This window comes from Phoca vitulina, unplaced genomic scaffold, assembly GCF_004348235.1.
Source record: "Phoca vitulina isolate PV1807 unplaced genomic scaffold, GSC_HSeal_1.0 scaffold59, whole genome shotgun sequence".
NCBI lineage: Eukaryota > Metazoa > Chordata > Mammalia > Carnivora > Phocidae > Phoca > Phoca vitulina.
Genome location: NW_022589762.1, coordinates 3757908 through 3782148, shown reverse-complemented (window position 1 = coordinate 3782148; position 24241 = coordinate 3757908). Strand labels below are relative to the sequence as shown.

At 50.2% G+C, this 24241-nt stretch overlaps 1 protein-coding gene across 4 annotated transcripts in view; it reads left to right on the top strand.

Moving 5' to 3' along the window:
- The window catches only part of DDX11 (DEAD/H-box helicase 11), a 33029-nt gene that overhangs the window by 6152 nt on the left and 2636 nt on the right, over positions 1–24241 (top strand). For 3 of the 4 annotated variants that reach the window (XM_032390808.1, XM_032390810.1, XM_032390809.1), the window contains exons 4-22: positions 4357–4605; positions 5080–5166; positions 5475–5629; positions 10868–10913; positions 11767–11874; positions 12095–12182; positions 12592–12797; positions 14400–14552; positions 15708–15754; positions 16081–16160; positions 17018–17062; positions 17173–17240; positions 18747–18785; positions 19050–19161; positions 19318–19449; positions 19903–20015; positions 22618–22690; positions 23046–23149; positions 23810–23959. In XM_032390808.1, the coding sequence (XP_032246699.1) occupies positions 4357–4605; positions 5080–5166; positions 5475–5629; positions 10868–10913; positions 11767–11874; positions 12095–12182; positions 12592–12797; positions 14400–14552; positions 15708–15754; positions 16081–16160; positions 17018–17062; positions 17173–17240; positions 18747–18785; positions 19050–19161; positions 19318–19449; positions 19903–20015; positions 22618–22690; positions 23046–23149; positions 23810–23959 (2055 nt within the window). The remainder of the gene's footprint in view (positions 1–4356; positions 4606–5079; positions 5167–5474; positions 5630–10867; positions 10914–11766; positions 11875–12094; positions 12183–12591; positions 12798–14399; positions 14553–15707; positions 15755–16080; positions 16161–17017; positions 17063–17172; positions 17241–18746; positions 18786–19049; positions 19162–19317; positions 19450–19902; positions 20016–22617; positions 22691–23045; positions 23150–23809; positions 23960–24241) is intronic. The other variant, XM_032390811.1, reaches the window with a different exon arrangement.

Here is a 24241-nt window from a genome sequence, read left to right as displayed (position 1 = left end):
AGGGTTAGGGCTTCAACATATGAATTTGTGAGGGGACATAATTCAGTCTGTAGTAATTACTAACTCCATTGTACCCTGGAGACTTCCTTCTTGAAGTTCTCAGTTTACTCTTAAGATCTACTTCACAACTGTAATGCTAGGGATTTCCCTTCTCTCCTTTAAAAAAATCAACTTTATGGAGTGTAATTGACATATAATAAAATATACCCCTTTTAAATCCACAAGTCAGTGAGTGTTGACAGATGTAAACCCCCATATAACCACTACTGCAGTGAAGATGCAAAACAGTTCCACCAGCCCAGAAAGTTTGTTGTACCCTTGGCTGCTGTTCCCCCCTCACACCCCACCCTACCCCAGCCAGTCAGGGTTCACTTTCCATCTCTGTATATGCATTCTGTCTTTCTAAAATTTCATGAAAATGGAAACATAGAAGTACTATTTTGTGACTAGCTTCTTTTGCTCAGGCAGCATAATATTTTGGGGATCATCCACGTTGTTGTGTGTATTCTTTGTTGGATTCTCTGTTTCCTGGATTCCGTATCTTTTTGGTTCACTTCTTTATTTTGGTAGAGAATGTTCCTGAAGGTGTATGGGAGGTAAGATTTTGAGACTTTGCTGGTCTGAGAATGTATTGATGTGCCTTTTCACTTGACTGATAGTGATAGTTGGGTTGGGTATATAATTCTAGCTGCAGAATGCTTTTCCCTAATAGTTGCTTCCTCTACCCTCTGGTTTCCATTGTTGCTACTGGGACATCAAGTGCAACCTGCACCTCAGTCCTTGGTGACCTGATCCACCCCACCTTCCAGAGTTTCAGGATATCCTCTATCCTTTGTATTCTGAAATCTCATGTCGATGGGTTGGATGAGTGTGTTTAGTTTTTTGTGTTGGCCTCTTGATGGGCACTTTGCATCTGGAGGCTTCTATCTTTCCATTCTGAGATGTTTTCGCACATTTGATAATCTTCCTGGTACTCCCATTCTTTGAGTTTGGACCTCCTGGTCTTCTTCTTCTTTTTTTTTTTTTTAAGATATTTTATTTATTTATTTGAGAGAGACAGAGATAGAGCATGAGCAGGAAGGAGGGGGAAAAGCACACTCCCTGCCGAGCAGGGATCCTGATTCGGCAGTTGATCCCAGGACCCCGGGATCATGACCTGAGCCAAAGGCAGACGCCCAACCGACTAAGCCACCCAGGTGCCCCAATTATGTTTTCTTCTAGTTGCTTGTCTCTTTGGGCATATTGGTTTGTTCTTGTTTTGTTTTGCTTTGAATTCTGCTTCAGGATTCCTTTGACTTTGTTGTCCAGTCTTTCTATTCAGTGTATTTCTGTTATCCTATCTTTAATATTTAAGAACTTATTGTTATTCTCTGCTTCTTAAAAATAGCATCCTGTTCTTGTTTCATGGAAATAATATCTTTCTGAGGATATCAATTAAAGTAGCATTTTTGAATTTTTTCTACCCTGCATCGTCTCATTGTCCATCCTTCTCCCTCCCCCAGTTTGGGTTCTGTGTTTTGTTGAGAGGCTTTCCTCAAATGTCTGGTCATCCTTGGCTATCTTCTGTTGGTGTTCAAGAAAAAGCCACCACAGGGCTGACTGACAGGCTGTGGGGCAGGCTGGCTGTGGACTGATGGGCTAGCCTCTCTGTTGGGGCCTCTAGTGATCAGTCACTGTGTGATTTCTCTCAAGCCATCAGTTTTTCCAGAGAAGGTTCCTTTAAGCTCTTGCCTTCTGGTCCCAGCCTGATGGCCATTATTCTTGAGGGTGTTCTGGGAAAGCTGCTTTAGGTGCGTGGGCTTTCGCTTAGCGTCCTGCTTTGAGTCTGGCCCTCTTCCCCACCCTTCACTTGACCCGCCATCTCCAGAACCCTCTTGGCTCAGCTCCTCCAGAGGGTACACATCCTGTCTTCTGCAGGGAGGGGACATCCTTGGCAATTTTGGGGCTTCTGAGCAGGAATCGGGGGGATCTCTGCAGGCACTTAGGCTTAGCATCCTTTACTCCTCTCAGTTCCAGTTCTCTGCTTTCCATTTCTCCTAAAACCTGTTACTTTCCCTTCTTCCACTTTCTTTGTTTCTGTGGGTATTAAGCCTCTTTTATTCCTTTGGTGTAATTTTAGCATGTTTCAGAAAAGGACACAGAAGAGCATGTGTTCATTCTGCCCTGTTTAACCTGAAGGCTTAGGTCCCCATCTCAGCCCTCTGCCTGTTCCTCTGCTCAGCCCTTTCTTGTCGATGTTCTTGGTTCCAGGGCCTCCTGTCTTTGTGACTTCAGTTACCATCCCATTCTGACATTGTCTAAATCCTGCCTCTAGTAAGTTCTTCCTCCTGTCGTTGGTGCCCCACTGCACACAGGGGTGCCATACCATTACACGCGGTGCCTCACCTGCTAGACCTCTACCTCAGTGGCCAAGCTCCCCACTTAGTTCCTGATGATACCTGCTTCTCTTGTCCCTCCCCATTTTAGCCTTTCATGAGTCCGCCACATTGTGCTGACCTCTCCACCTGGAGCCCATGCTTCCCAGGGAAATGTGATGCCCCGCGGTTCGTGTGTAAAGTTTGTGCCTGTGGGCATTTTCTAGAGAATTCTGCTTCCCAACATCAAGTCCAGTGCTTGTTACAGTGTGGGTGTTTGTATAACTGTGATATCTTGGATGGTACTCCACGAAATAACATTGTTCAAAGCTAGCTATGTTGTGGGTACTTTATTAACTGAGGCAAGCATTGGGTCATACATCCTTTTAACGTTTTCCAGTTTAAATTTTTGTTGTCTTACTAGAGGATATAGAATTGCAGGCCTCAGTTCTCCTTTCTCTCTGTGATAGAGTGTGTTCACAATTGTGGGAAGATAACTTTGACGTTCCCTTTGGGAACTTCCTCAGCTCACTTTCCAGTGGAGGGTGCTGGCTCTCTGACCGGGTTTCCGACCCTGGGCCACTGTTTTAGGGGGATGGCTCCCCGGCCCCTAGCTTGGTGATGACTAAAGCCGGTGGCTCCCCATTTTACTGGCGTACAGAATGGCTGCTGTCCAGCTGCTGCTGGGGAGTGCTGTTTGGAAGTCTTTGCCATTGTATATTTATTTATCAAAAGCTGAGACAAATGGTCTATATGGGGCTTTTCCAAAGATATGTCATCTGTTTATTCTTCAGAAGTGCCATTCTGTCATAGGGCCTTTTAAGAATTTCATGAAATAGGTTTTTATTGCAGGATGTAATAATCTTACTATTATTACTTAATAATAGCAAAAAAAATTAGCTCCTGTTGCTTATGTACCAGGTATTGTTCTAATCCTGGAGTAGGTATTAGCTTTTACTTAATGCTTGCAGCAGCTCTGAAGAAGGTTCTCTCTCTCTCTCTGTCTCTCACACACACACACACACACACACACGCCTCATTTTTTTTCTTGCCCCAGAAGGACTGTGTTAGTGCTCCCACTGCTCTAACAGAGTTCCACAGGCTGGGGGCTTAAACCACAGAAGCTTACTCTTCACAGCTCTGGAGGCCAGAAGTGCAGACTCGGGTTCTAAGGCAGGGAGGGTTCTCTTGGAGGGCCGTGAGAGGAGACTGTTCTGGCCCTCTCCTCAGCATGTAGGTGGCCATCCTCCCCTGTGTCTTATCGCATCGCCTTCCCTCTGGGCATGCCTCAGTGGCCCAATTTCCCCTTTGGGTAAGGACACCAGTCTTAGTGGATCAGGGCCCCCCTCTTTCTTAACTACATGCATCTGCAGTGACTGTATTTCCAAATAAGTTCACATTCTGAGACACTCAGGGTTAGGACTTAACATATGAATTTGAGGGGGGGACACAATTCAACCCACAGCAAGGACCCACAGGGAAAATTCTAGTCTTTGAATTAAGAATTATGTTCTCCAGAGCAATTAGTTTGCTTTAAAAAGTTTTTGAAGACTGGGACTCATGGGACTGATCGTGTTCTGTCTGCACATGGGCTGTATTAAAGCATAGAGCCAAATGTGGCTCCCCCTTAGCAAGTATATAGGGTTTCAAGCCATGTATTTTTTGGCCTTAATTCTTTTTTGGGGATTTTTATCTAATTCCTCAGCTTCTAATTATGTTAACTTGCAGTACTTATATGTAACCTGATAAGCCACATTAAATTATCTTAGGAACAGTGAGCTATATAATTAAACCAAGAACTTTATTTTTCTTTCTTCCTTTTTTCCTATTTTTCCTGGCTATCTTTTTGCTAATTCCCTTCCTGCCCTTTCCCAGGTTGGTCTTAGAGTGCCTTCTAATATTTAAAGTTAGACCTTCCTTGAAGGCTTTATTAAAATGGGAAACATCATTTGGAAAGCTTTGGTTTTTGTTCTCGTTTTTGAAGACCTTTTTCTTCCTGTAGGGAAAATCTTTAAGTCTTATTTGTGGGGCCCTTTCCTGGCTCCGTGACTTTGAGCAGAAGAAACATCAAGAAGAGGCACGTCTCCTTGAAACTGGAACTGTCCCCTTAAGTGACGGGCAGGAGCAGCCCCTGTCTCTCTCATCCTCCTGCAAAGAGACCCCAGACACCCTGAGGCCTGTGGGGGAGCCTGACTGGGTGACTCAGTTTGTGCAGAAGAAGGAAGAAAGGGACCTGGTGGACCGACTGAAGGTGAGCTGTGGGGTGACAGAAGGTGGGAGCCATCCAGGAAACAGGGCTGGGCTGGTAATTTGGGGTTGATTCTGGGAGTTAGCACGTCCTTTGCCTTTGCGGTGCCTTCTTGAGCCTGTGGTACTGCGCCCGTGCTGTCTTTTTAAAGCTGACGTCAACAGGCCTTCTCTAGACGGGGTGGACGGGGGTGGACGGTTCCATTCGTTACCTACCTGGGAAAGGAACCTCACCGTTGCCATTGGCAACGCGGTTCAGTGGCTGCAAACTCCATTAAGGGAATGAATTGGATTGAGAGTGTGTGGCTGTGGGAGGGAGTGTGCAGACCTCCCACACTGAGGGTCAGGGATGCTGCAGTCCCCGGAAGAACCGCCCCGCCCCGTGTATGGAGGCCCTGGGCTGAGCCCCAGACTCTTCAAGAAGGGCATGGTTGGGGACTTCGGCAGGAGTTTCCTTTCTGGCTTGTCCACCCTCTAGGAGGAGCAGGTCAGGAGGAAGAAGCGAGAGGAACAGCTGCAGCAGATCCGGCACAATGCACAGCTCAAGTATGCAGCCAAGCGCATGGTGAGCGTCCTCTGCTGGGGGGGCAGGGGTGGTGCGCGGGGCCTTCCGGTGTCGCTCCTGTGGGGGAGTGGCCAGGACCTCAGTCTGCTGGCCCTGCCCCCCGCCGGCTAAGTTCTCATCGCCCAGTAGCTGCAGCTTGAGCTGAGGTACTGATACCGGGGGTACGGACACCGGTAGGAGAGCGAGGCCCGTGGTAATGGCGTTGCCTTGTCCTCCGTGGTAGCCACTCGGAGGCAAACTCGGGCGGGGGGCGGGAGTGCCGGGACTGAGATTTCTTTCTCTTTCCCACTTGGGGTGCTCCTACACAGAGACAAGAGGAAGAAGAAATGGAGCGTGTCCTCCGCCTCAGCAGGGAGGCGCTAGCGGCAGGAGCAGGGGCCGAGCCGTGGGAGCAGCCGGCTGGGGAGGAGGACCTGGTCCTCGCCGAGTATGAGAGCGACGAGGAGAAGGGAGCAGCTAGTGGGTAAGATGGCGCTTCTCCTTCACCCGCCGCCCCTGCCTTCGTCGACACGGGGGCTCCCACGGGAGCAGCTCCTGTGCCCAGAGGCAGGCTGCTTTGTCCCTCACAAGGCATCTGAAGGGATGGAATGCCAGCCACCTGCCCCCGCTCTCAGCCAGGCTTCTCCTGAGCGTGTGTCACTGGTGGTGACGGTGGTGGCCAGCCCTGCCCTGTGCCAGCACTGGCTTCGTGTGCATGAACTCTGGGAGCCTCGCAAGGTTTGTGTCTCCCCGTCACGGCCGGCAAGGGGCTGCGCCTTAGCCGAGGCCACAGGGCTAGGAGGCGGAGGGGTAGGGACTGCACCCAGCCGGGCCGGCTCTAGTCACGTGCTCTTCGCCCCCGGACTACACCGTGGGAGCTTTAGGACCTAAACCATCAACGTATCCTTAGCCTGAGTTGCTCTTTCCACTCTCTGGTTTCTGTCTGGGTTTCTGATTTGTGAGCAGTAAGCTGCTGGGTGGAGTAGAAGACCCTGAAGATGACAGTGAGGCTTTTCAGAGGTCATGCTTCCCCTCGTGGGAGCCTCCTTTTTCATGCACGCTTTAGTTGCACAGATGACCTTTGAGGGTCTGCTCTAGGTGTGGCGTGGTTCCAGATGCCAAGTACGCTGGATATGCCCCCTGCCCATGGAGAGCTTGCATGTGGTTGGGGGCGGGGGGTGGTGGGACAAACACACAGATGGTAACTGCGTGAAATGAGCGCATTTGCTCAGGAGGAAAATAAAACCGGGTGCAGCGGGTAGAGTGTGGGGTTGCATCTCTAGGTGAAGCCAGGAGAGGCCTCTGAGGAGGTGGTGAAGGGTGAGAAAGAGCCATGGGAAGACCTGGGAGGAGAGGTCTAGTCAGAGGCCTGCTGGTGCCCTGGTCTGGAAAGGGGAGCAGGTTTGGTGGGTTTGAGGGACACAGAGAAGGCCTAGGGGCTAAGAGCGAACGAGGAAGAGAGGCAAAGAAGAGGCAGCTGTCAGTTTGTGTGGACCTCAGAGTTCCACTGAGGGGTCTGGGTATCTCTCTCCATGTCGCGGGGCTGTGGGTCGTTGCAGGCAAGGGAGTGACCTGATTTGGGCATTAGGAAGGGCATTAAGGTCATTTTGACATCAATGGCTCTCCCCAAGGCATGAGTGCCTCTAGAGGTCATTCCTCTTGGGCTCTCAGCTTGGAAGGGGTGTTTCCTGCTCCTCTAAAGGTGACTCCAGGTCCCATGTGTCCCATGTTGTCATTGACACTGTGGTGACCATGTGTGTAGAGAGTAACTCCAGGGTCTCAAACCTTCCGTTGACTGGTGATGGAGAAAACCTTCACAGTCTGTCTGCCGTGCACTAACCTCGCCGCAGACGCTCAGTGTCCCGGCTGCCCTGACTTCTTTCTTTTCCCCTCAGCTTTATTCTAGATATAATAGGGATATAACATTGTGTGAGTTTAAGATGCGTGCCATGATGGTCTGATATGCGAATGTATTGCAAAATGATCACTATGATGAGGTTACTTAACAGAACCATCACCTCACGTATGTAACATTTCTTTGAAAATGTGCTCTCTTGGCACTTCTCAAATACACAATGTAGTGTTAACGATAGTCACTTATTTATTTTCAAAAGATCTATACCATTTGACTACCTTCACCCCACTCCTCAGCCCCTAGCAATCTACTCTCTGTTTCTAGGAGTTTGGTTTTTTTAGATTCCACACGAGATGACACAAAATTTGTCCTTTGACTTACATCACTTACCATAATGCCCTCAAGGTTCATCTGTATTGTCACAAATGGCAGAATTGCCTTCCTTTTTATGGCTATTTTACGCTGTGTGTGTGTGTGTGTGTGTGTGTGACTCGTTCTTTATCCATTCATCTATCTGTGGATACTTTGGTTGTTTTCATTAGTTGCTGCCGTGAACAGGAAGGTGCAGGGATCTCCTTGAGATATGGATTGCGTTTCCTTTGGGTATATACCCAGATGTGGGCTTGCTGGATCATATGCTACTTAATACTTTTAATTTTTGAGGAACATCCATGCTTTTTTCCAGAGTGGCCGCACCAATTTACGTTCCTGCCTACAGGGCACAGGGTTCCCTTTTCTCCACAGTCTTGCCAACACTTATATATATATATATATATATATATATATATTTTAAGATTTATTTATTTGAGAAAGAGAGTGCGCAAGTGTGTGTTTGTGCGCCTGTGTGCATGGGGCGGGTGGCGGAGGGAGAAGCAGGCTCCCCACTGAGCAGGGAGCCCGACATGGGGCTCCATCTCAGGAAACTGAGATCACGACCTGAGCGGAAGGACCTGAGTGGAAGGTAGCCACTTAACCAACTGAGCCACCTAGGCGCCCCTTGCCAACACTTATCTTTTTGATTGTAGCCATTCTAACAGGTGTGAGGTGATGGCTCATTGCGGTTTTGATTTGCATTTCCTTGGGGGATCAGTGATGTTGAGCATCTTTTCATGTACCTGTTGACCATTTGTATGACTTTGAAAAAATGTCTATTCAGTTCTTCTGCCCATTTTTAATTGGATTATTTGCTTTTTTGCTGTTGAGTTGTAGGAGTTCCTTGCATATTTTGGTTGTAAGCCCCTTATCATCAGATAGGTGGTTTGCAAATATTTTCTCCCATTTTTTGGTTCCTGTTCCATTTTGTTGATTGTTTCTTTTGCTGTGCAAAAGCTTTTTAGTTTGTCATAGTCCCACTTGCTTATTTTTGTTTTGCTTGTACTTTTGGTGTCATATTGAAAAAATCACTGTGAAGACCAATGTCATAAAGCTTTTTCCCTATGTTTTCTTCTAGGAGTTTTATGATTTTAGGTCTTACATTTAAGTCTTTAATCCATTTTGAGTTAGTTTTTGTGAGTGGTGTAGGATGGGGATTGAGTTTCATTCTTTTTCATGTGACTGTTCAGTTTCTCCAGCACCATATTGGAGAGACTGTCTTTCCTCATTGAGTATTCTTGGCTCCCTTGTCAAATACTACTTTACTGTATACGCATGGGCTTATTTCTGGGTTCTGTTCTGTTCCGTTGGTCTTATATGTCTGTTTTAATGCCAGTACCATCCTGCTTTGATTACTCTGCTTTTATGCCAGTACTGTACTCTTTTGATTATCATACTGTTTAAAATCAGAACGTTGATGCCTCCAGCTTTGTTGTTCTTTCTCAAGATTGCTTTGGCTGTTTGGGGTCTTTTGTGGCTCCATATGATTTTTGGGATTTTTTTTTTTTTCTATACCTGTTAAAAATATTGTGGGACTCTTGATACAGGATTGCACTGAATCTGTAAATGGATTTCAGTAGAGTGGACATTTTAGGAACATGAATTCTTCTGACCTGCAAACATGGGACATTCTGTCGTCTGTGTCTTCTCAGGTTCTTTCATCAGTCTTGTAGTTCTGAATGTGTAAGTCTGTACCTCCTAAGTATTTTACTGTTTTTGATGCCATTGTAAATTAGACTGTTTTCTTTATTTCTTTCTCAGATAGTTCATTGTTAGTATGCAGAAACGAAATTGACTTTTGTGTGTTGATTTTGTATCCTGCAACTTCACTGAATTTGTTAGTCCTAACAGTTTTTTGGTGCTGTCTTCAGGCTTTTCCTATGTATAATCATATCACTTGATAACAGGTAGTTTTACTCCTTTCTTTCCCGTTTGGATGCTTTTTCTTCCTTTTTCTTGCCTGATTGGCCTGGATAGGACTTCCACTGTGTTGCAGAGAAGAGGTAAAAGTGAGCACCTTTGTCTTAGTCCTAGTGGAAAAGCTTTCACTGCTGAGTATGACGTTAGCTGTGGGCTTGTCACAGATGGCCTTTGTTCTGTTGAGGTACGTTCTTTCTGTACTTCATACGTCAAGAGTTTTTATCATGAACAGGTGTTGGATTTTGTCATTTGTTGTTTCTGTGTTACTGAGATGATCATATGACTTTTATCTATCATTCTGTGATTGATGTATCACATTTACTGATTTGCATATGTTGAGCCATCCTTGTATTTCAGGCAGGAATCCCACTTGATCATGGGGCATGATCCTTTTAATGTGCTGTTGAATTCAGTTTGTTAATATTTTGTTGAGAACATTTGCATCTATATTTATTGGGCATATATATTAGCTTGTAGTTTCCTTTCTTTGTAGTGTCGTTATCTGGCTTTGGTATTGGACTGATGCTGGTCCCGTAAAATGAGTTTGGGAGTGTTTCTCCTCTTCAGTTTTTTGGAAGAGTTGGAGAAGGGTTGGCATCATTTCTTTAAATATTTGGTAGAATTCGCCAGTGAAATCATCTGGCCCTGGGCTTTTCTTTGTTGGTGCTAGAGGCCTGCCCTTAAGCGCAGATTTCAGGACCTGGATTAGAACCAAAACTTCTGACCCTGCCAGGGCTGAGATGGCCAGACCTCTTTATGCATCCCACCTCGGGGAGGTAGGAGCAGTGAGTGTTCCGTAAACCCTTTGCCAGCTGCCTCCAGGGTTACTTGCCTGCTCTTGTACTTCTCGAGAGCCCCCCTGGGGACAAGAGAAAGAACTTGAGTGGAGTTTGTGACCATTAGAGAAACAAAATGCTACTCAGGGCCTGGGCCTGAGCCATTAATCCTGCAGATTAACTTCTACAGCTTCCATGTCTTGGCATTTCGAGAGACAGGAGCCTCTCTTAGAACACAACCAATTCCTTTTTTTTCTTTTTTTTTTTTAAAGCTTTTATGTATTTATTTGACAGCGAGAGTGAGTGAACACAAGCAGGGGGAGTGGCAGAGGGAGAGGGAGAAGCAAACTCCCCGCTGAGCAGGGAGCCCGAGGTGGGGCTCAGTCCCAGGACCCTGAGATCATGACCTGAGCCGAAGACAGACGCTTAACCATCTGAGCCACCTAGGCGCCCCAACCAGTTCTGAATATAAAATTTTTCCTCTTCATTTCTTCACACATCCAGCTTCTTATCTAGATCCTGTTGAGTTTGTGTCAACCTGTTGAGGTGTTAGCCCGGCACGTCTCTCTGACCAAGTGAGCAAGCAAACAAGCCCTTGTTTTGGTGGAACTTTGTTGCTGGAATGTGTCTGTCTCCCTCTGGCTCAGCGCTCCAGCCTCAGCTGTGCTGGCCTCCGATGACAGGAACTGCATCTTGCTGGTTTAGGTCCAGGGCTAGTTGCTGGCACTCAGTAGATGCTCAGTAAGTGTGTTTTTAGTTGACTGAGTTCTCTGAGTTTCCGTGTTATTTTCTCTCTCAGAGTGGACGAGGATGAGGATGACCCAGAGGAAGAACATGTAACTAAGGTGAGACATTGTGTCCTGGGTATTCTGGGATTGGTCCTGAGTCCAGGGCTCTGTGTCCCCTCCCTGGCTGCTTCTCACTCTGTCATCAACAAAGAACCTCCAGCCTCATGACTCTTCCCCAGACCTCGGTGTTGAGGGGCTCACTTGGCAGGCCCATGGACTGGTGGTGTCTGTTTCTGGGGGTGGTGGGGGGTGAGGGCAGGCCTGAGCAAGAGCACCCTGCCCTTTGGCTCCCTCTTCTCTTGTTTGTGTTTTCATTGGCACGGAGCGCTTTGAGGTACGAAGGGTTCTGACACCTGTCATGTTTAAAAACATTTGGTTTATTCGTGTAAGACACTTGTATTCTCTGCTGAAAGATATTTTCCCCCTATGTCTCTTTTCCTCTTCTTGCTCTTCTCAATCTCAGGAGCATAGAACACAGCTCAGCTCCCTCTGCCCTACTGCGAGCCTGGCCCCCCAAGTCCTTTGGGCGGTGTGTGTGGACAGCCCACCCCGGACATGCTCCCCAAAATCTAATCTTTCCCATTTGGGAGCCTCAGCACAGGGAGGCAGCCTGTCCTAAGATGACCAAGCCCTGTGAAGTGGCTGGATTCTCGGCTGAGCAGGACTGATGGGAGGAGCTCCATGTTGTGGGTGTTCTTGTAAACTTCTGGAGCTGAGGGGGAGGTGGGGACTGCCTGGGCCCTGCATTAGCTGAGATCTGCTGTGGGACGGAGTCCCGTTGCTTTAGGTGTGTGTATTTGTGGCCACTCTCCCCAGTCCCTCAGCCTACTAGGCCATGTGTTCCTTGATGTGCAGAGAATGGAGATGTTGTAGTCTCCTCTTTGAAATCCCACGCTTCTCCTCGGAGCAGATTTACTACTGCAGTCGGACACACTCCCAGCTGGCTCAGTTTGTGCACGAGGTACAGAGGAGCCCCTTTGGCAAGGACACCCGGCTTGTCTCCCTCGGCTCTCGGCAGGTATGCAGAGGCATTGCGTCTTGGCCTGGGTGCCATCCTGCTCCCTCTTCTGGGCCTTTGTCTTCCTCTTCCAGGCGTGGAAGGATGGTGGATCCAGGGCAGGCCATGCGATGGGAGGACTGGCCTCTTCTGGTTCTTGGCAGGGCTGGGCAGGCCCCGGAGGGTTGCTGTATATTGTGTAGCCATCGCTGTGACTCTCTCTTTGTCTTCTGTCTTCTAGAATCTTTGTATAAACGAAGATGTGAAAACCCTGGGTTCTGCGCAGCTCATCAATGACCGCTGCATGGAGATGCAGAGAAGCAAACACGGTAGCCCCCAGCGCCTGGAGCTGTGCAGAGAGCCTCTGGGACGGTCGTGTAGCCTTGGGCAGTGCTGAGAAGGGGTGGGAAGCAGGCCGGAAGCGGACCAGGGACCTGGGAGATAGTGTCTTAAGCGGCAGTGAGGGCAGAGCAGGCAGCTGGGTCCTTCCTTAAGATCGTCTCCTTGGGAAAAGGCGTTTTGCTTTTTGGGTCAGTGTCTAGTCCAGAACCCTGGCTCTGAGATGATTTTCCTGGCTTTTTCTAGAGAACACAAAGTTAAATGCCAGAATGGTGAGACCATCCTAAGCAGTACCGGGAAGGGTTTATTAGACCCCACCCCATGGAATTGGGTCTTGACATTATGGACCCACTGCCACCGCGTGGACAGGCCTCATTCCTTGTGCCTTTGCCCCCTCAGAGAAGAGCAGAGCTGAGGAGGAGAAGCCCAAGAGGAGAAGGCAGGAGCGCCGGGCCACCTGCCCCTTCTATGGCTACGAGCAGCTGCAGCTCCTCCGAGACCAGGTCCTGGTGGGGGTGAAGGACATTGAGCAGCTGGTGACCCTGGGGAAGGAGGCTCGGGCCTGTCCCTATTATGGGAGCCGGTCTGCCATTCCAGCAGCCCAGGTAAAGACCCTGGAGGGTTGGGCAGTAACTCTTGGCTCTAACTGTGGCCTCAGCCACGAGGGATTTCCTCATTCCTCTTAATTCGGGAGGATGTCCCTGGCTGTGGTTGGACTGACTTACGCACAGCACCCTGGTGACCTGTCACCCCCTCTGTCCTAGTGTGTGGGGGTGGGGGCGGCCCCCGGTCCCCTGTGGCTCTGGGTTGTAGGAACAGATGGCCTTACTGGGGACAGCACATAAGAACTGGGAAGGGGTGTGCAGTCCTAGAGAAACCGGAGTCCGGGGGCGCGGGGCCGCGGGAAGCTGAGAGGATGCAGTCAGGGTGCTGAGGAACAGAAATGTGTTTCCAAATGGCCTTTCAGACGAACTGTCCTGATGTAGGCACCTACCTGCCAGTGTGGGAGAAGACTGTCTTCTCTAGACTTGCCATGTTGAGTCTCATCTTTACACACAGAGAAAAACTGCCCATTTGACAGATCAAAAATATTGTTATTTGGTATGATTTTACTGTCTTCTTGCTATTGCTTAATTCCAGTGACTTTTGGAAATAGGGTTTCATTTGTGGAGAATTCCATATAAGCAGGAAAAGATGAGGTAGGTTTTCAGAGATTCAGGGAACAATGTTAGTAATGATTTTACACAGCAGTTAAATGCTTGTTAGTATACTGCCCTGAACTGTGTTGCATGGGTGCTCGAGGGAAATTCCAGAACCTTCCCAGCCCCCACCGTTGTTGCATGCCCTTCCTGGGGTCTGTCTGCCACGTCGCCTGATCAGTGCCATAGATACCTGTGTGTAGATATGGTAAGATGTCCTGAGGTTTTCATGATCTTAACTTTTTGAGACACTTGTTGCCTCATTTTTGCTTTGTAGTATCCACTGAAAAAGCAAAGGCAGGTATTATTCATACATACACATGAGGACACAGGCCCAGAATGGCTAAACAATTTATCTGTTTTCTCACAGCAGGTGGATAATGGAGCCAGGATTAAAGCTGGGCCTTAAGTTTCCAGTTTTCTGGAGTTTCACTTTATCAGTATTCTTTTAACTGGAAAATCATCCTCACAAGTAGCACCTAAAAATTTATAGAATGCATTTATTTTTGTTGCCTCTAGAAAAAGCCAGTAAAATCATCTCAGATAGAGTTTTGCCCACGAAAAAACTGAGGCTCAGAAAGGTTAAGTGACTTTCCCGGAGTCACACAGCTGGGAAGCGGCAGCTCTAGGACCAGAACGCAGGGCTACCTTCTAGTACACCAGGGGTGTTCACTGTGTTTTGAGGAACCTCGGGTGCCTCGGGGGCGACCTCAGGGGTACGGATGAGGCTGAGTTCCACACTCCTCTCTGCTCCCTTCTCCCCACCCCCACTCTTGGTTCGGTCAGAGACTGGCTCCGGTTTTATCTGTTTCGTATTTGATGTTCCACAGAAAACTTGAGGCAAGGGTCTGTTGCTAAAAGCACAGTACCGTGCTATAGCTGTCCCTGCGCACATCCTGGCTGGGAACTAAAAACTGTTCACACCAGGCACTTAGAGTAGGTGGGGCACACCTGCCGGAGCAGGGAGCCCCCCCTCCCAACTGCTCAGGCGGCTGCCCCTCCCCCCAGCTCGTGGTGCTGCCCTACCAGATGCTGCTGCACGCGGCCACCCGCCAGGCCGCGGGCATCCGGCTGCAGGGCCAGGTGGTGCTCATCGACGAGGCGCACAACCTGATTGACACCATCACGGGCATCCACAGTGCGGAGGTCAGCGGTTCCCAGGTGGGTTGGGCTGTCCTTTCTTGGGCCAGGGCCTGTCGTGGGGCAGAGGGATGTGGAGGGATGTGGATCATTTCTCTAAGCCCTGGAATTGGTCTGGCAATGGCTTGGGAGAGGGTGCCCTGAGTCAAGGCAGTGGCCTCATCCGGGGGCTGACTGGCTTTCCAGCAGGTTGTAGAACTAGGGGGACCCAACTCAGGCGAGGTGGCTCATTTCCTTGCTCCTCACTGTCATAAGTCAGTCATCCTGAGTCCCTCCAGCACAGGATGCTAATACCTAGTTCTCTCTAGGTCAGAGAAGTGAAGGAAGCAGGGGTCCTCACGTAGTTCGATGTCGTTAGCCTTGCTTTGAGGGATGCTCAGGGTTTCTGAGAGCCACAATGGATTGATTACCTCTTCTGTGCCATGCACCATGGGCGGTATCATGACTTTTCACACTGCCTCCAGGTGGGCTGGTGTTCCTAGTTAACACTGAGAACTCTGAGATTCAGGGGGCATTTAAGCAATGTGCTGAAAGTCATACAGTTCATGAATGTGGAGCTGGGACTTGACCACTGGTTTCTGACCCTGAGGCCCACATGGCATCCCACAACTTTTTTTTTTTAAAGATTTTATTATTTTAGAGAGTGCCTGTGTGCACATGAGAAGGGGGAGGGGCAGAGGGAGAGGGAGAAGCAGACTCCCCGCTGAGCAGGGAGCCCGAGGCGGGGCTCAGTCCCAGGACCCTGGGATCATGACCTGAGCCGAAGGCAGACGCTCAACAGACTGAGCCACCCAGGTGCCCCCATCACTTCTACTGCCTGTGTTGACCTTAGGCCAGGGTGTAATGGCTACCTTGAACCACCTCTCTGCTTAGTCTAAAACACATCTTTGCCCAACCCAGTAAAAATTAGTAGGGAGATTCATTACCTGAGAGATTCAGCCTCTTGCTTTTTTCCCTGACCCAAAGTGGATACTGCAGCAGAATCCCCCTTCCTTCGCCTCTCAGCTCCCAGCAGCCTCAAGGCCTTTTGTCTGTACCCAGGCCTACTCTCTTCACCTGCTTCCCATGTGGCCTGGCTGGCATTTTCTAGGCATAATCTGAGATGTCATTCGCACAGCTCTCAGCTGCTTGCCCAGAGCCTGGGCTGCCCTCACGCCCATTCTCTGTTCTCTCCAGCTCTGCCAGGCCCATTCCCAGTTGCTTCAGTATATGGAACGATATGGGTAAGACGCTGTCTCCTGAGGGGAAAGGGAAAATCCTGCTCAGTTTCTGAAAGCCCTGGGGTCTCCATCTCTGGCCCAGGCCCAGTGCCAGGGAGGCCAGCATGCTGTTCCCCTCTTGTTCATCGTGGTGTGTACCCCACACGAGCAGAGGATGCTCGGGACACAATAGCTGGCTAGGGCCATGGCAAGCCGCCTTTTCTGGGGGCATATTTATCACTCATGGCCTGCTTTGAAAGACACTAGATGGAAAGGCATCAGCTTGAAGCACTTGGAAGGGAAGTTGCTTGTGGAGTACTACCACTTGATGTCCATTGGTGTCTCCTCAGGAAGCGTCTGAAGGCCAAGAACTTGATGTACATCAAACAGATCCTGTATCTGTTGGAGAAGTTTGTGACTGTGTTGGGTGGTAAGGAGCACCATGCCCACCCTAACCCCTGGCCTGCTAAGCTTGCTGTGGTCCATTCCCTGGATGCCAGTCAGGACACCTGGGTTTTCTGCGTCCTCAAGAATTGTCTTGGCCACTGATGGAGAAGATTCTTATTTCTTATACCTTCAGACATTGAATTGTCTGACCTTAGATCCCTTTTTAGATTCCTGGTTTATTTCTCCTTGTTCTGAGTCCTTTTTATTTTGCCATACCCTACTCCCCAGGTAGTAATAACAGCGTAGTGTAACAGGACTGTGTGGAGTCACTTTGGAGCGCGCCTCTGAGGAGAGCAGGACACTCACCCTCTTTGACAGATGAGTAAACTAGAGCTCAGAGCAGGGATGTGACCTGCTTCTGCTTCATGAACCTAGTAGGGGGGACTCTAGTGGCTCTGAGTCCCATAATTCTCTGTCACCTACCCTTTCCTTTGCTGCATGGCTGTCCACCTGAAGGCTTACATACATGCTGAAGTTCTAGGAAGCCAGGGGAGCATCTTGCAGGAGGGATTTTGTCAAATGCTGGTGCTCTTCCCTTCCATCTCTCCTTCGTGCCCTGGGCGTCTCCTGCGGCTGCATAAAGTAGGGTGGTCACTTGGTCCCAGCCTCCTTGGAGGAGGTGTGAAAAGAATGAAATCCACAAGGCTTTGGGCCCCATGTGTAAACGGTCAGATTTTGAGGCTCCCTAGAGCCTCCTGTCCTCAGTGGGTTTTTTGGGTGCTTATAAATGGCAAAAAATCCGTTCAAATATGCATGCTCTTATTTGAGGAGTACAGTGTTCAGTGTGAGAAGCGGGGGGTCAGAGAGGCACCATCCTGACCTGCTTGAACTCTGTTTTAGGGAACATTAAGCAAAATCCCAACACACAGAGCCTTTCGGAGACAGGTAAGAGGACTGCCTTCAGAGGCCCAGAGCTGCTCTGAGCCGGTTCTGAGCTCACCTCAGGGACCGTGGTCTTCAGAGTAAGGATTCCAAGGCCCTTTGTTTACCCCTAGGGACAGAGCTGAAGACCATTAATGACTTCCTCTTTGAGAGCCAGATCGACAACATCAACCTGTTCAAGGTAGAGATTTTCACCTTTTTGTGTCTGCACATCCAATTTTCTTATCTGTATTACCACCTGTGAGCAGAACACTGTGAAGACAGAGGAATAGAAAGTAAATTTCTTCTGTCCTTAAGCAGTCTAGAAGTCTGAGGATCTATAGCATAAATGTTTCTAATTACTTAACCCTTAAAGCATTGCATCAGCAAGAAAAAAATAATCTTCAATCCAGGGTTGAAGGGTCCTAGGGATTGGTGAGAAAAGATTCTTTTCATTGTCCCAAATAAGCACAAATAGAAATTCCCAGGTCCTTTGCCTTGTTCCATCTTTCTTCCGGCATAGTCTTTGCCCTGGGCTTCTAGTCCGAGCAGGAGGTTAACTTCAGGAGCGTGATCCTGCTATTGGGCTGAGGTGGCTGAGAACTCCCTCGCCTCCTCCCACTCCGGCCTTGGGCTTGAGTGCAGCCTCCTGTGGTAGCTCGCTCCGGGCTCACTGCAGGCTACTGCCGCCTTCGCTCGACTCACGACTCAGGGATTCTAAAGTACTAATAATACAGAGCACTTACTGCGTTCAAGGCAACGCAACAGGTTCTGTGACTCCAGGGTAGGAGGTACCATCACTGTTCAAAAGCAGAGGGACCCAAGGCTGGGAGAGGTCACCCCAGGAGGGACAGGCACAGGCCGCACACAAATGAGCAGATGGTGCCTGGCGTGTGAGCCCCCCGGCCTGGACTCCTGATCCTGCTCGCTCTCCCTCCTGCCTTCCCATTTGTCTTCATACCTCCCCAACTTACCCATTTTGGTCCTGTCACTGCCATGACCCCATCAGACGGGCTGGCAATCTAAGGCCTTTTGATTCCTTTCTTCTCCCTTTGGGTCCCACATCCAAACAGTTGCCGGGCCCCAGAGCCGGAAATAGCTCTTGAACTTCCGTGGCCTTTCCATTCCCGTGGCTGCTACGTCAGGACAGGCTCTTCTCCTCTTGCCTTCTCCCTGCTCTCCCTGATTTCACTCCCTCTGCCTTCTGATGTCTTTCCTACACTATAGGCGAGTGGAGCTCCACTGAAAGATCGCGCTCTCTTTAGAAATCTTCAGAGGCTTCAACTCCCTGTCTCCCTCCCAGGCCGCGCATAGTGTACACACCCGACGTCCCCCAACAAGCCCCAGGCTGTACCTCCTCGTGCCTTAGCTCCTAGAGGTTTTTTTTGACTCTTGATCTTTCAAGATTCAGCTTTTGAAGGAGAACGGAGGGGACCTGTCACCAGTACCTTTAGAGAGGGTCGGAGCCGTGCACACACGTTTGTGAGGGGACCGCACGCATGAGGCTTGCTCTCGTGGGAGAGCACTGCGTTGTGTGTGGGGGCAGCAGGAGAGGCGTGACCTCAGCAGGGTGACACGCCTGGCCACAAGGAGGCCGTGGGCTCCTCCGGAGGTGGCAGGGAGTCCTGCTCCCTGGGGTTCGGGAAGGTGGCGGTTTCTGTCTTCCAGCTAGTTGTTGCCGGCGCCTGCAGCGGGTTTGCTTTTGCAGGTGCGGCGCTACTGTGAGAGGAGCATGGTCAGCAGAAAGGTGCGCCCTCCCCTTCCTGGGTCTGGCCGGGCTCTGCGGCACCCCAGTGCTGCCCCACGGCCTTTCAGACACTCAGGTCACCTCTGCTCCCTTCTTCTTCCTGTAGTGCTGCTTGCTGGGGGGCGTGGGGCTCCCAGAGGCTTGGCGGGGGCAGGGGGGGGGCGGGGAGTTGTGGGCTGTCTGGGGTGCGGCAGAACCTCCCTCCAGCTGGGGCTCCCACTGCTGCACCCTCATTCCTCCCTGCACTCTCTTACCCCGTCCCAGCTCTTTGGCTTCACAGAAAGGTACGGCACAGTCCTCGCACCCTCCAGGGAGCACCCCACACTGGCTGGGTTCCAGCACTTCCTGCAGAGCCTGCAGCCCACAGTGACCCAGAGTGAGTCAGGAGGCTGGAGACGGGGCTGCAGGCGGGGGATGGGAACGTCCGTGCCTCACGCCTGGACTCCACTCCCTGGGAGAATGGCTTTAGCCTCGCTGCAGGGGGCCCTGCCGCCTCTGGGGTCCCAGAGCCTCTTCCTTCTGCTCTGTGCAGCCTCTGTGACCCCTGTGGAAGAGGGCGAGGCCAGGATGCCACGGCCGGCTTCCCCGCTGATGCACATCGAATCCTTCCTAGCAGCCCTCACCACTGCCAACCAGGATGGCAGGGTCATCCTGAGCCGCCAAGGTAAGCCCAAGGAGCGGGCGTGGCGCTGCGAAGCCAGAGCCTGGAAAGACTGGATCAGGAAACCGGGTGGTGCTGACTGGTCCCTGTGGCCTGGTGGGGTGGTGGCCGTGGAAGTGTGGTGAGGAGGGGTGTGAGGCGGTAGCACGGTGGGGCATCTTGGGCCAGGCTGCGAGAGACGGGTAGGTGGGTTCTGGTTTGAGTCTTGATTCCATCACCTCCAAGCTGTGTTTCTTTATCTCTCTGAAGATAAATGTGCAAAGGGAGAGGATAGTGCTGTCTACTTCAGGGTTGTCCTGGAGATTAAGCGGGATCTAATCAAAAAGGAAAGTGGTATCTCTCGTGGCTCCTACATAGCCACAGCTGAGCTCCCCTCTGCCTTAGACTCACGGAAGTCTTTGTTGGGCCTGCAGCCCGCCTCCTGCCCCATGGAGCTGCCTCTGTCTTTTTTTTCAGGAAGTCTTAGTCAGAGTAGCCTCAAATTCTTGCTCCTGAATCCAGCTGTGCACTTTGCCCAGGTGGTGAAGGAATGCCGGGCCGTGGTCATCGCGGGGGGCACCATGCAACCGGTAAGGGGACCAGAGCCAGCCTCCTGTACCCCAGGTGTTGGGACAGGACAGCAACAGGGGAAAGCTGCACCGTCAGGCCTCTTCCCGTCCAGTGGGCCCCCAGACCAGAAAGGGGTCAGCTTGAGCAGGCTGAGCAGCGTCCACCAGGTGGCATTGCTGTACTGTCTCATGCCTGGGCCTTTAGCCCTGGGCGAGGGGGGGGCAAGGGCACTGCTGCGGATTTGGCGCTTCTGGAGCCGCAGGACCTCACTTCTCCCAAAGACAGCTGTTCTGGAATTGCAGGCCCCCATTCGGTGCCTTAGCGCCGTTCCTTTCTTAGACCCACCATAGATGCCACTTTCCCTCTCCTGTAAATTCATAGACACACACACGTACGTAGGAAAGTATTATGCTTTCATTGTAAAAAGCAGAGACCAACAAAAGGAAAAAACATCATAATTCCACCAGCAAAGATTTATTTTAGTGTATGTCGTTATAGTCTTTGTGTGCATAATTTTTACAAATCTACATACATATTTTAAAAACAAAAATCTCTATCTCTACATGCTGTTGCTACGATTTGGTTTTTTCACTCAGCAACAAAATACCATAAACATTTTTCAGGAAGTACGGACGCATTTATTCCACCATGCTCTGGCTGTACTACGTGAATATATTCTGTTTTGTAGAACTACTCTTCTGTTAGGTATTCAGGTGATTTCCAGTTTTTCTCTGTTTTAAGCAACACAGGGGCACATAGAACCATGTCTGTGCACAGTGGTCCTGTCCTAAAGGTACCCCTGGCACAGGACTGAGCCCGTGGAAGGCTCCTCGGCGCTCACGCACTCTGGTCCCTCTCCTCAGCTGCTAGAACCACCCCTGTCGTTTTATTTTCCATTTTTCTTTCTTTTGTATAAACTTGTAGATTTTGTTCACCTGTTAAAATCATTTCTAGTCATTGCTGCTTTTGATGCTCAGGTGTCTCAGACTCAGCCCCCTTAGAGCCCCTACATGCTGCCCTTGGTCCTTGACGAGGCCCCATTAGCCTTGGGATGCTTTCTTGCTTTTTGGAATGACAGAATGCAGAATGTCCCAGGTCACTTTATACTCTTTGCCCCAGAGCTGAAATCCTTCATTTCTCCAAGATAACCTGGCTTCTTTGGGGATTGGTGTGTGGAAACCACATCTTGGTTCTGGGTGTTTGTCCTGCTCCTGGATTGTAATTGCTTCTAGGCCTTCTGTAGACAGACCGGGGAGAATGGTTTTAAGAAATCATGAGTCCATATTGATATTTCTAAATGAAAATCAGTGAATTTATTTGACCTTACACTGTATCTCTTTTCTCTTGAGCTGAACGTTTCGTTTCTTATTACATTTGCTGTATCTTATTACTTATTTGCTCTATCCCACAGCATACTTCAAATACTTTCATATACTACCAATATTATTCTAACAGTAAACTACTGATTGAAATTTCATTTCTTTGCATTTATTTTTTGCCCTGAGAGTATATCCTACTAAGGATGTATGGTCACTAAGGATATGAAGTCACTTGAAGTCAGGCTTTTCTTTGTGTGCTTCTCTTGTGAATGTGACAGACAGGCTTTCTTGTTGCCATCTGTTTTCAGTTTTAGAGTTTGCTTTTTTATTTGTGACTTAATTTTGTTTTTAAAATATGTAAACATGTATATGGTTCAGAAGTCGAAACCATCTGGAAAGATGCCTTCAGAAAGTCCCACTTCTGTCCATCTCCAAGCTGCTCCCCGTGCCCAGAGGCAGTCATTTTTATGACTGCTGGTCTTTCCTTGCACGGTTTCATTGCATTTTTCTGTAAAACTAAGCAAATATATGTACTTTTCTCCTTTCCTTGTTCCTTACATCAAAGGCCGCGGCGCCATGGTTGGGAGGGTGCGGCGAGCGCATTCACCGGGCCCTCCTGAAGGGCGGTCTTGCGCTCACAGATCACTGCGCAGGATTGTCCCTGTGCATGTGTTGGCTCGTGGAGCTGTATCTTCAGGGGGCACTCCTGGGTAGGGGGAACTGCCAGGCTGAAAAGTAAAAATACATGCAACTTATTAACTATTGTCCAGTTGCCCTCCAGCTGGAGTTCTGTCTCCCACCAGCAGTGTGTGAGCGCCTCTTTCTCCACGGAGCGGTCATACTTTTGGATTTTTGCCAATTCAGTAGGTGAAAACCCTGGAGCGCTTTAAAATCACAAACGCGTATGTCTTCCCCCGCACAGGTTCTTCTCCAGTAGTTGAGGCTGGGGCCTCGGTGTGCAGGTTTTGTCTTGAATTCCCACAGGTGATCTTGTTGCATAGCCAGGGGTGAGAAGCACTTTGCCCAGTTTACCAGATTTCCTTTGCTATTCCCACAGTCTCACTGAGACTGTCCAACACTGGGTATCATTAATTTTTTTTTCTTTTTGCCAATTTGTTATCTGCCTTACCTTTTACCTCTTTTTCTCTATTCTTATGCACTTACCCACCTCCCAGCCCAGACTTTTGTCTTCCCCGACGTGTGGCTCGCTCTCCCTCCCTCCCTGCCAAGGCCCCCCTGCCTGCTCAGGCCTGCAGCCCCCAGCCCCCTGGGGGATCACAGAGCCCTGCCTTGTGGTCTGCAGGTGTCTGACTTTCGGGAGCAGCTGCTGGCCTGTGCTGGGGTGGAAGCTGAGCGAGTGGTGGAGTTTTCCTGTGGTGAGAATCCTTGTCCAGGGTGGAATGGGCCACGCGTCACACTCCAGCCCCTTGTTGTCACAGTTTGACCCTGTGCTCTTATCAGGCCCAAGGGGCTGAGGAGACCATGAAGTGGGAGCTCCATGCTTTGTCAGCTCTCGCGTGAGCTCACGTCTCTCTGTGCTCCCGCACCATGTCCTTGGCCTCCGTGGAGAGGTCTGAGTACCGCCCACGTGTGCTGTGGAAGCAGGCGGGTGGGCGAGAGTGGGAACTGCTCCTCCTGGCATGGAAGACAGGGTTGGGGAATGCTCTTTCCGGACCATGCCTTACAGAATCGTCAGCACCTCGCTTTCAGCCCCTCCCCTGGTTTCTGCAGGTCACGTGATCCCTCCAGACAATATCTTACCCCTTGTCATCTGCAGTGGGCCCTCCAGCCAGCAGCTGGAGTTCACGTACCAGAAGAGAGAGCTGCCGCAGATGGTTAGTGCCAGCCTGCTCGCCTTACCACAGCCTTTGCCGGGGCAGGAGAGTGGTTTCAGGGGTGCTGGGCACCCTGGCCAGTGCTTAGTGTTCGGGTGTTGGGGAGATGAGTGCTGGGGTCTTCCACCGCAGAGCCGGCAGAGGCTGGAGAGTGTCCATCTGGATGCTCCTCAGGGGAGGTCTGAGCTTCCCCCTCTTCTCACCCCTTAAGACTGTTAAATATGTTTCCTTAGAACCTCGAGGCGTCCTTTCAGGATGAACCTGATGAGAAAGCTGCTTGTTTCCTTTGGTTCTCTTGCCATTTGGTTATATCGGTCCCTGCCCTGGGCAGGGATGCAGGGCTTGGGGGCCTGTCGCGAGAGGCGCACCTGGGATTTTCAGTGGCCGATGTGTAGATGGTGCTTAGTCCCCAGTGGCCCACTAGGCACTGGGCGTCAGAGCAGGGAGGCCTTGGCGGCACGCCAGCAATAAGTTTTAGCTCTGGTGCACTTAGCATCGTGATGTGTGTGATAGGGAGGGGGGCGCTCCGGGCCACAGGTCTCCCCCATGACTGCAGTCACCCTTGGATCTCTATACTTGGTTTTGAGTCCCAAAGTCAGGAAGCACTGTTTGGATATGGCCTCAGGAATGGCTCCAGGGAGGGCTCTCTGTCTTCCTTAGATGGATGAGACCGGTCGCATTCTGTGTAACCTGTGCACTGTGGTCCCTGGAGGGGTGGTCTGTTTCTTCCCCTCCTATGAGTACCAACGCCAGGTCTATGCCCACTGGGATAAGAGTGGTCTGCTGGCCCGCCTGGCTGTCAGGAAAAAGGTGAGTGACCTCTCAGCTGGAACTCCCACTTGTGAGGACAGTGGCACCCAGAGTTCCTGCTAGGATTTCTCATGCATGTCAGACCGGAAGGTTAGGCCTCATGTCTGGGCCTCTGTTAGTTCCTTACCCCCACCACTTGTAACCCCTGATCACCTTTGGAGAATTTCCCTAGATCCCTTACTCTGGGGGCTTCTCCTGTTCCCAACCTGGAAAACATAAAGGCCAAGAGCAGAGCTGGGACCCACGCATTTGAAACCCTTTTCTGGGAGACATTGTCTGTTT